This window comes from Meleagris gallopavo, chromosome 3 (genome assembly GCF_000146605.3).
Source record: "Meleagris gallopavo isolate NT-WF06-2002-E0010 breed Aviagen turkey brand Nicholas breeding stock chromosome 3, Turkey_5.1, whole genome shotgun sequence".
NCBI classification, from domain to species: domain Eukaryota; kingdom Metazoa; phylum Chordata; class Aves; order Galliformes; family Phasianidae; genus Meleagris; species Meleagris gallopavo.
In genome coordinates, this window is record NC_015013.2 from 86,366,888 (window position 1) to 86,378,023 (window position 11,136).

General features: G+C 38.9%; 1 protein-coding gene across 3 annotated transcripts in view; it reads left to right on the forward strand.

The window, feature by feature from the left end:
- LOC109366901 (adhesion G protein-coupled receptor B1-like) overlaps positions 1-10,255 on the forward strand; it is a 44,194-nt gene extending 33,939 nt beyond the window's left edge. For all 3 annotated transcript variants that reach the window (XM_031552929.1, XM_031552931.1, XM_031552930.1), the window contains 3 exons: positions 5,970-6,141; positions 7,114-7,209; positions 10,151-10,255. In XM_031552929.1, the coding sequence (XP_031408789.1) occupies positions 5,970-6,141; positions 7,114-7,209; positions 10,151-10,240 (358 nt within the window). In that variant the 3' untranslated portion in view covers positions 10,241-10,255. The remainder of the gene's footprint in view (positions 1-5,969; positions 6,142-7,113; positions 7,210-10,150) is intronic.
- The last annotated feature ends 881 nt before the right edge of the window (positions 10,256-11,136 follow it).

An 11,136-nucleotide genomic window follows, 5' to 3' on the forward strand; every position in this document is an offset into this window, starting at 1 on the left:
ACAATTTCTATGAGAAGTAAAACCTAAACAAATTCTTATTTATTTATTTATTTATTTATTTATTTTATTATTCCCAAACAAAACCTAAAACATTCCTATTTCTTTTTCACTGCCACACTTGTTCATTTACCTTTTGCAACAGTGCCCAGAGGAGATGCTGAGATGGCACTGGTCCAGACATGCATATCACGAGTCTGGAATTAGCAGGTCACTGCATTTTGGTTTCCTATGACCTGCAGAGGAATGCTAAACTAGCAGAAGCCTTACTATTAAAAAAGTTAACTATTAGGTAGGAGAGGCTTTCAGTTCATAATAATTTCATTTAAAAAGTAAAGCAGTCTCAAATCCTTCCCTATAGGCTGACATTGGTCTTTCATAAGTCATACATTCTAATTCATCGTCAACTTAGAAAAAAAAGGAGATATGAAATCCAGATCTCCTATTGTCCTGCTTTTCTGATTTAGGTAGTTTGGTAGAGGTTAGAGGACCCATGTAAAAGAATATATCTTTTCTTTTTGCAGTAGATAGAATACCTTTAGAAGGTTAATGCCAATACACCTGAAACATCCCATGCTATTATCCTTGCAAAAGGAGCTATACGTTAATTAGTAAACTCATCTCTCAACTGACCTTTTTTCTCCCCTTCATTCTGAAGCTGAACTGTTTTCTTCCTCCAAGTCTATCATAAACAAGGTTATCAATAAGGCAAAGCTTTGACTACGCTTCACTATACTTCATGTCACTGCCACCATTCTGCTGGCCTTGACTCAAACCTTGGGCTAGCTTTCCCATTCCATTTTGAGATCTTGTACCATAAACCAGATGCAGTGAGGATTCCTAGCTCCTCTTTGATGTTGAATTAGCCGTAGCTGCTTGGCAGAGAGTAAATTAGGGATGTTCTTGACTCATTCCTTCTGAGGTTCCCCATGCCCTTTCCCACTCACCTCCCATAGGTTTCAAAGACTCATCCCTGAGATAGCATGAAGTGAAAAAATATAACCTCTGTCCAATTTCTTGAAAAAATCAGAGAAGTTCTCAGCAGCTCTTCATGGTAATATCTGTGTCTAAGAGAGAAGGGTCAGAGAAAGAATCTGTAACTAAGTGAAAACATGGTAAACCCTGGTGGAAGAGCTGATAGAAATCATAACAGAAGAGAAAAAAATATCCATTGGAAATCATGCAATTTCTTGACTAGGGAAATGATAAAAGGAAAATAGTGTATGTCTGTGACCTGTTAAACATAAGCCAGACTTGACATCTGTGGGTTAAAATAAAGCTTTCTTTACTGACTTCTTTGGATAATAACCAGGCCGTGCACTGCTACTGGAAGACATCTGTTGCCATCTTTCTTTCCTTTTAATTGTTACCTGTACATCAGCCTCAGCCTGTGAAATAGTGCCTTATAACTCATTTGTCTTTGCTAATCATGAATGATGTTATTTCAGACAGGAGCACTTCAAGGACATATGATTTCTTTCTATTTACTCTGAAAGTGGACAGCCCCTGAAGACACCAGGGATTGCTATTGGAAGGAAGGGAGGAAGGAAGGAGGAAGAAGGAAGGAAGAAAGGAAGGAAGGATAGAATTCTTGCCAAACAGTGCATTGCAAATATAGAAACTCAAATTTTGAATATAGGGAAAAGATTGGTTCAAGTCTTGGCACAGCATATTGGTCTTTCAGGCAACCCATGCAAGGGTCTGTCAAAATCATGGAGCCCTCATGACTTTCATGCATCATCCATCTTACACCATCTCATTGTATCAAATCTCCCATCTAAGGGATTTACATTTTTTCTTGGCTCAAAGCCATTTCAAGAAGTCTTGGACACTTATATATATATACTTTTTCCAGTATTGTGATTCTGGTGAATCAATATTTTTGTACATGGTTGGTTTTATGAAGGAGGCTGTTCATCAGGAACAGTGTTGTTTGCATAGTTAAATGAATTCAAAATTGAATCCTTAACCTGTGGACAATACTCAGACCCTATGGGTTCTTGGACTGTGAAATAACTATTTTCCTTATTAAGGATGAATAATCAAGAAGTGTGCCCATAGCTACCTCATTTCCTACCTGCCTAATTCAGAGGCATTTGATCTCCTGTATTCTTAGTCATATTGTGAAGATAGCAGTAACTGATAGAAGAGTCATCTTCTGGAGAAAACAGGAATAATGTCTTGGGTTTCTGTACTCCCCATGCATGGTAAAAGCATGGGGACTCTCTTTGTAAGTTGCAGATTTCCTGTCTTAGTTCTACACATATTGAGTTAAAAGAAGTTTCTCGGAAACTTCTCCAGGATCTGCTTTCTGAGTTACAAAGTTGTTTTTTCTCTTTTTCTTTCTTAAACTTTGTGTACTTACTGTCCTGTCAGCCTTGAGTAATGAGAAGAATGATCGTTTACATTTTCATAATGGCCTTTTATATAATTGTTAACACATATTGTGCTCCCTTGCATTTGTCCGTTGTCAGGGCACAGGCCTTTAGATCTTCATGTAGATCTTTATTTCCAAAAGCCCTTTTTTGTTCTTTCCATTGCTACTCTAACTCCCATCAGTATATCCTGCTATTTATCTATTTTTTACTTATTTATTGCAAAGATGAAGTCTCCCAATGATACCAGTTAGATAAAGAACAAAACCACATCTAGTTTTTGATATATTGACCAGAGGCCATTACCAGCTCTCTGCTAAAGCTGGTTTAGAGGTTAAGTCTTTGCTGTACTGGATAAAGCTGTGGAAAACTTCAATGCGTGGCCATGTTATTACATAGCCTTGTAAATATACTTGGTTACAATGTGCCATGACATGACCGTATCCCAAAATAATGCACTTTCTCTGCAATGCAGCAGTAACACAGTGTGGTAGGGTAGAAAAATGTGATATTACAACAGTACTGCTGAGTAACGTTGTCATATGGTGGTCATCAGGCAATAAGCCAGCATTACGCTTCCACAGTGCAATGTAATGATATCCCCTTGATATTTGTCACTCACAATTAGTGCTGTCATGTATGCAGTCAATAAATCAGGATAAATCAGTAGGATAAATGTCTTCTTCATCTGCCAGCTGAAGGGACTGACCCTTTGTCTCAGGCAATAAAAATCTTAGATTAATTGATCATAGATAACCCATAATGAAGAGCTGTTAAGTAATCAGAGTGTTGTTGCACAATAAATCATCACTTCATCTCACAGCATGTGGCACTATAACATGATGCTTCTTAGGTCCTGTAAATTTTTATGGTACCTTCTATGGATGCCTCCTACAAAGAGGCAGACAGAAAAGTGGCAGAAGTATGAGTTCTGCTATGTATTCAGCTCACAGAAGTGGAATTAAGTACAAATCACAAGAAACCCATTTACCTTTCCCTGATTTTTCTTTAGAAATTTCAATTCTGATATGATATTTTTAATGGAACCTTTTATTATTATTATTATTCTTTTTAATTTAATATTTCAAAATCTAAGCCAAGCTCTGAAAGTTAAATTAGAGTAAGTTATAGTGCTATGACCCATTGCCATCTGTTGCCTGAGAATAAAGTTTTATGCATTAAATGTCAAGGAACATTTCGCTAACATTTGTAAGGAAAGAATATTGTTAAGAAAGTATCTGCAAGATGAATCACAAAGAAGACAGAAAGTCAGACTGTAATCTCAGGTGATGTAAGACAGAAGCTGACTCAGTTGAAAAAATTCTGATTTATACCAACTGAATATCTGGCATAATATTGTTGCCATCACTGAGTTGGAAGTGTGAAGAGAGCAGTGCTGGTATTAAGGTTGCTTATGTTGGAAGCAATGATGAAGTCCACCTAAATGTGGAGCCCAGAATGTAGGGCTGGGAAAGACTCATTGAGTCCAACCTAAAAACAGCAGGAGCTCTGAAGGGTTCCCTTCATAGGTAAGGAATAATTGCATCCATGTTGTGGTGGCATCTTGAATCCAGACCCACATTATTGTCAACCTGATGTGGCTTTTCTTTCAAAGAATGGGAAACTCCATGCAATTATAGATCTCTGGTTCAGGCACAATATGTAGAGATCAAATCCACTCTCAGATATGGTTGGCAGTGCACTGAAGTCACATCTAGAGCAGCTGTTATGGAGCAAACCTCATCTTTTCATTTAGCTTTTCTGCACCTTTGACTTTTACTGCACTTCCTGCTTTGCCAATTTTATTAATGCACCGTTGCAAATGAAAGCAATGAGAGATTTCAGTTACTTCAGTATAATGAAACACATTTCAGTGGGTTAGGAGAGAAGTGGAATTAAATCATCTGCTTGGCAGTTGTTTGGTTGAGAGTTGTCTTTGGCTGCTGGTTCTTTTTTTAATAATGCATTAAAATTATAGTTCCTATCAGACATTAAAGTTTAGTTTATCCTATATAAAATTATATCTACATTATATCGTGGCCCTTATCTTACAAGGAAGCGTCATAATGCTTATTTTAGTAGAAAACAGTCTATGCTATTTAATTGCTCCTGTAGGGAAATCACATTGATTAAAAGGAGCACATCTGAACCTGAACAGTTTGTAAAATATTTGCAGTCAAAGCATCGTTACGATTACAAAAATAACCTGTCACTCCAGTATGTGGTCATTACAGCAGAACAGATGTAACAGTCCTTGAAAAACCCTGTAACTGAAGCCATGGCATTATATCCTGATGCTCATATCCAAGTCCAAGCTCCAGCTTTGTTCAGGTAGAACTCTCACTGAGGTTCGTGAGAGTGATACCTGGATAACCAGCAAGTAAACATTAAAATCTTGATCACATATCAGAAGATGGTAAGCAAGCTCCATGTACCTACTGTAAACTGTGTGTCACAATACATGTCCTGTAATTTATTGTGTTACCTGTATATATTTGTTAGTAAATAGGCTGAGGTTTTCTACTCAGGAAATCCTGAAGCTCGATTTGTTATTTGCTTGGTGCATAGGTCAACTTCTGTTTGTTTGGTATAAGACCACAAAGAAATTCTCCTGATGCACCAAATATATAGGACAATAGGTGGCCTAAAATCTCCATAACTTGCTATTAAAGTTATTTTGGTGAGATAGCTGAGTGGCTGAATCGTCCATGGAAACAAAGCTGCTTTCTCATTTGTAAAGCCATTAGTCATAAAAAAGGTGGATGTTCACATGACAGTACTAACCTTGCAGAAAGTTTTCTCTTTTGTGCATTAACAATTGCCAAATCTCAAAGGATTTTAACCCAGCATTTCCCCCCAAGAACTATTATTTCCAACCCTTGCTAAAGTTAGAAGCAGCTGCAGTTTTTTCAATGCTTTCAGATAAGGAGATACACAAGAAAACTAAAAAATTTCAATTCAGAGTTATCTGAGTTACATTTCCTGATGTTCACAGATTTAGAATTGTAGGGACCAACAGCAACAGAGAAGGGGAGTAACAGCAAAATGCCATTCTTCACATCAGCTCAATGCTTGTCTGTTTTAGTTACTTGAAACTGTGACACGTCCCCACTTGTTGGTGTCTTCCATGTGCTGTGGAAGTCCAAGTGTCTGTAACCTGAGTACTGACAGCCATCGTGACAAACCAGCCTCTGCTGCAACTGTTCCCCTTTCCCCTGGCAACTTACAGTGACTGTATTTTGTCTCCTCTCCTTGGGAAATGTCATCATTGTGCTCTAGTGACATAGAGTGGGAAGGGCATGAGGGGAGGAGTGAGGTATCTGCATCCTTCCTCCCCACCTCAAGTTTTATGCATGACTGCACCATTGGCTAGTAGTCCCTCCCATAGAAATGTGTGTCACCTGTTTTGGTAGAGTGAGTGTGCAAAGCATCTTCCTGCTTCCCTGTGGCTGGGGCTCAGAAGACATCCAGCACAAGTATGCATTTGCTGGAGAAGTCTTCTGAAGCCCCATGGGATCAGGAGGCTGAATTAGCATCCCACATGGAATCAAGTGAGGCTAAAGTGGGGCTGAATTTGCTTTTCCTCTCCCTTAACAGGGCATCCCTTTGGAGTTCCTGTGTGGTCCTGCCCCTCCTGGCTCTCACCTGGATGTCTGCAGTTCTGGCAATCACAGATCGGCGGTCAGCGCTCTTCCAGATCCTTTTTGCTGTCTTTGACTCATTGGAAGGCTTTGTCATTGTGATGGTCCATTGTATCCTTAGGAGGGAGGTGAGCAGTTCTCTTTTATATAACCAAAATACTTACAATAGAAAATATCTGAAAAAAGGCTAATCAGCCTGGTAACTTTTCTAATCCTACGAGCTTTTGCATTCCTGTATGCAGTGACCAAAGAAATGGCCATGCTGTTATCAATCAAAACATGGAATGCAAGCAAGAATGAATCAGTGGTTGCTATGCTGAGTGTACTGTGGAATGCAATTTGGAGGACATTCTTAACCTACCATTTCATCCAACTGAGATATCAGTCTTGGCTTGTTGAACATTATTGTTTCCAGAATGTTTACACGCCTCCAAATATGGAATCTTAAGGAAATCAAATTTTCTTATTTGATTTTGAGAAGGGCAACTCGCACCAAGGTTAACAGAAGGCTTATATGTTGGCAATAGCACGTAGATATTCGAGCTAGAAAGTAATGTGAGCAATAATCAAGTGAGGAAATTGAGTAAATTTTCTCCAGCCTCCCTGTGGAGACTTAAAATGGTAAAGTATATCAGGGAAGAAAAGGAATAATTTTTTATGAATAACAGAGACAGGGAGCCTTTTTTTTTCTCAGTATTCATTTTATCTTCTTATAGCTCCTTTAAGTTAAGTAAAACAAATAAATTCTTTATGTCAGACCAGTGAAATCAATGGAATTACACTACCAACTTGGCTGAGGTTGCTTCAACTAATTGCATTATGAATATGAGCCTGCATCTTACTCCCATTTTAGTCACTTGCATTTTTTTCTTCTTCATTCATTTCAGTAAATCTTGGATCAGATATATATTTCAACTGGTACAGGATCGTAATCAGACATTGTAGACACAAATAGAATGATTTATGTAATAGCATCCATCATAAAAGTAGCGTGAACTACCAAAGCTATATTTGTTGTTGTTGCTGTCAAAAGAATTTGATTTGTTTTGGTACTTCTGTCTGATTCTGACTTGTGCAAATCCATTTGCTCCTTCCTGCAGGTTCAAGATGCTGTGAAGTGCCGAGTAGTAGACCGCCAGGAAGAGGGCAATGGAGACTCTGGGGGGTCATTTCAGAACGGACACGCTCAACTAATGGTAGGGAAAACTACTATCTAGTCTATTATTAAGAGACTTATGGGCATTTTTAACACTTAACTGATAAACAAAGGGCTCTGTCCACCATATGTTTTGCAATAAACACTCCTTTTTCTTTTAAACCTGCACTTGAACAAAAATAGCACAGGCTCTTTCATAGAAGTCCTATTTCTTTTCATCATAACATTCAGGGGCTAGAACTTATACACGAAGTTTTGCATCCATTTTGGCGAGATCATTCTTTTTCCAGAAAACACAAAGGGAAAATATACCTCTTCAGTCTCCCAGATCTTTTCATCTCCATCATACTGCCTCATTCTAGCTGGAGCTGAGATACAGCAGTTTAATTGATTTAATCACAGCATTTTGGATCACAGTCATTATTATAAAGATGCTGTTTCAAGCATATTTGTTTACATAGCTTCACTAGGAATATAGCTTAAGCACTGTAAACCTCAGTCCTTTTGTGTAAATCCTTTACAAACAATCTACATAAGACAGTAGGATAATAAACTGTGAGGAATCATCTTACATCTGCTCTGGTGTTAGCATGTAGATTCTACAAGAAACATTTGATTTCTGAGGTTGGAGTAACAACATCTGGACAATCGCTTTCAGGATGTGAACAAAACATCCAGTTAGTATTAGACCTGTATCACAACCTCATGAATTTCTGGCAGTCACTGCTATCCTAAACTAAGTAGTCCAGCTTGTGCTTGGATATGAGGTCTGATTTCAAAAGCACAATCTTTAGGTCAAGACATCAAGGCATTTAATATCCTATCACATATCACTAAATGTTTGTTAAAACACCTGCATTTTTTCCTATTTAAATGCATAGTCTTCAGGTTTTCAGACTTCTTGCTATGCGTTTTAATGTGTAGTTAGAAAGTCCCTTGTGTGCCTCATACATCTCCTTCAATAACAGACAATAATATCCTTCAATAAATTAACACACTGAGTTATTTTATTCTCCTTCTGTAAGACATCAAATTATTTCTATACTTTTCTATGTGTCCTTCAAACTCAGTATCATTTAAAAGTGTGGACATTGAATTTGTAATTCTATTGTTACCATCCCAAGAAGTGTATTCTGAAGCGTCAGATTTTTGTCCCTTTATACAATTCTCTGCTTTCATTTATCAGCCACCTTGCAAAATTCTCCAAGATTTTAGCTTTTTTATTTCTGTACTATTGTTTGACGTGTTGAGAAGTAGCAAGCTTACAGTCATTTTTTTCATATCCAAGCACAAAGAACTCCCAAATCCAGGCATGAATGATGGCTCACTACTGATATTTTAGAGAGGTACACTGTTATTTTACAGTGACTGAATTGTACTGTAACCAAAGAATCATAGAATCACAGAATCATTATGGTTGGAAAAGTCCTACCGCCCACCAATCTCCAATACTGCCATGTTCCTAAGTATCTCATCTCCAGTTTCTTGAACACTTCCAGGACAGTGGCTCAACCACTTCCCTGGGCAGCCTGTTCCAGTGCCTGACCATTCTTTCAGAGAAGTAGGCTTTTTCCTAATATCCAAACTAATGCACCTTGAGGCCATTCCCTCTCATTCTATCACTGTTACCTAGGAGAAGAGACTGACCCCTATCTCACCACAACCTCTTTTCAGGGAGTTGCAGAGGGCAATAAAGTCTTCCCTGAGCGTGCACTTCTCCAGAGTAAATAATCCCATTTCCCTCAGCTGCACCTCATAAGACTTGTGCTCCTGTCATCTCAACAGCTTTGTTGCCCTTCTCTGAACATGCTCCAGAACCTTGATGCCTTTCTTACAGTGAGAGGTCCAAAACTGAACATCGTACATGAGATGTGGCCTCACCAGATCTGAGTACAGGGAACAATCACTTCCCTGCTGATAAATGGTGGAAAGTGGCTTAACAATCATCTCCACCAACTCCCTCAGCACCCTTGTGTGAATCCCATCTGGCCCCATGGACTTGTGACAGTCGAGATGGAGTAGAAGGTCTCTAACTGCCTCCACCTGAATCATGGGGAGTTTATTCTGCTCCCTATCCCAGACTTACAGGTCAGGGGATAGAGTGCCCTGAGGATAACTGGTCTGACTATTAATGACAGATGTAAAGAAGGCATTGAGAACATCAGCCTTTTCATTGTCCTCAGTGATCACGTTCAAGAAATCCAAGTCTTTGCAGGACAGCATCTTTACCATTACCTTTTCCGCTAATCTCAAAATCTTCTCAGTGTATTAAAAAAAGCTTAGCTGAGTAAATGGTTTTCCACAAAATCTTGTTGACAGGTATTAAATATGCACTTTTCCTTTATTTTCTTATTGCTTGAGCTAGTGCAGGTTGTTCAGTTACATTTTTTCCTGGAACTTTGTCATCAAAATGTGATAACATTTTTCTTTGTCATCCCACTTGCCCATTTTAATATTGGTCTGGTGTTATTTATCTTTTATTCCCATCAAATTCATTTTATGTTCCAAAAAAATTACTAATAAATAAGCAGTAAAAAAGCTAAGATAATTCTGTAACCATCTCTTCTGGAAGCCTGATAATATTGAAATGTTTATACCTTGTGGATGGTTTCTACAGACCTTTTGTGCTGGTGAAGGAGACTAAGTGTGGGGAGATATGTCCAAGACAGATCAGGACAAGAATTTGTCCCTACTTTATTAGGAATCTGCACAAAATTTGACAACCCAGGAATTAGCTTTTGGGTGAGAAGAACCCAACTAAAAAGCAGTGTTACTGCTCTACCAATATCTGAGAGCCACATTTGGAAAAAATAATGTTCTGTTTTACTTGTTTCAAAGACTAAGCAAATTGTCTCTCCTCCACTCTTCCAGCACTGATTATGTCTGATTCTTGAATTAAAGCACTTTTTGCATTTTCCAGATGCTTTTCTTTTCCCCACCACCTTCTTTTGACCACATCTTCTGTGTTCTCTGTCTTTCAGACTGATTTTGAGAAGGATGTGGATATGGCTTGTAGATCAGGTGAGCACATCACAGGTGAGAATCGACAAGTGACCTGGTTTGGGGATTGAACTAGGCCATATCTTTTTTCCTTTCTACTTTATTTGTGTGTGTCATAGTGGCTTGCATGTGCATGTGTGGGCTGCCCTTACTCTCAACCCTGGCTGAAAGAAAGCAGTTCCCCTAATTTTCCCCTATACTTTGCTTGTCCCATTCCCCCACAGATCTCTTGACCATCTAGCTAAGGTAAAAACTTAGCTCTCAAGTACTACTTCTTACCCATGGTCCTTGTAGCACAGCGGCAGAGAAGAGAATCAAGGAAGAAGAGATGGGCTCCATCTCTTCCAGGTGTGATCCTTCTTTGTTTTAACACCTGCTGATCAGGGCCAGCCTCAGGTAGCTCTGTACTCAGAAGGTGTTTTTAAGGACAGGAACCTGGAGAGCCTTCCCAACATTCCCACTGGCCCCATGCTTCTGGTGCAGTTGTAAGCTGCCTGTATATATGGAGGTGGGTCAGGTCTCTCCTCCTTTGCCTGCACTTTTCTCCTGTGTGTTCAGTCACACACATTCTGAAGATCTGCATGGACAGACTGTGCCTTTCTCCAATAAAACCCATCCCAAAGGGATGTCTGGATCTTCTGAAGTCTCCTTTGCTGTTTGTCTCTGCAGGTTTTGTGCTCTCCTGCTCCTTGCATGTCTGAGCATTTGGCTGAGATTTTGTATTGTTATTATTTTTCCCTTTGGTAGATATTTAGGTTTTTATTTACCTTCTCAGACTCTCTCTTTTCCCAAGCAAGACAAATACCAGCTCGCTTGGCATTTGCATATAATTCACATCTTCCAAACCAGGATCTCCCTTAGACAAAGATAGTATATACTGTGTGTGCAGTTCTCATCATGAGAAACTCTTTTTTCTCTTTCTCTGTATCACTCTCTTTATTGCCCTTTCTGCCTCCCCTCCCCTCCC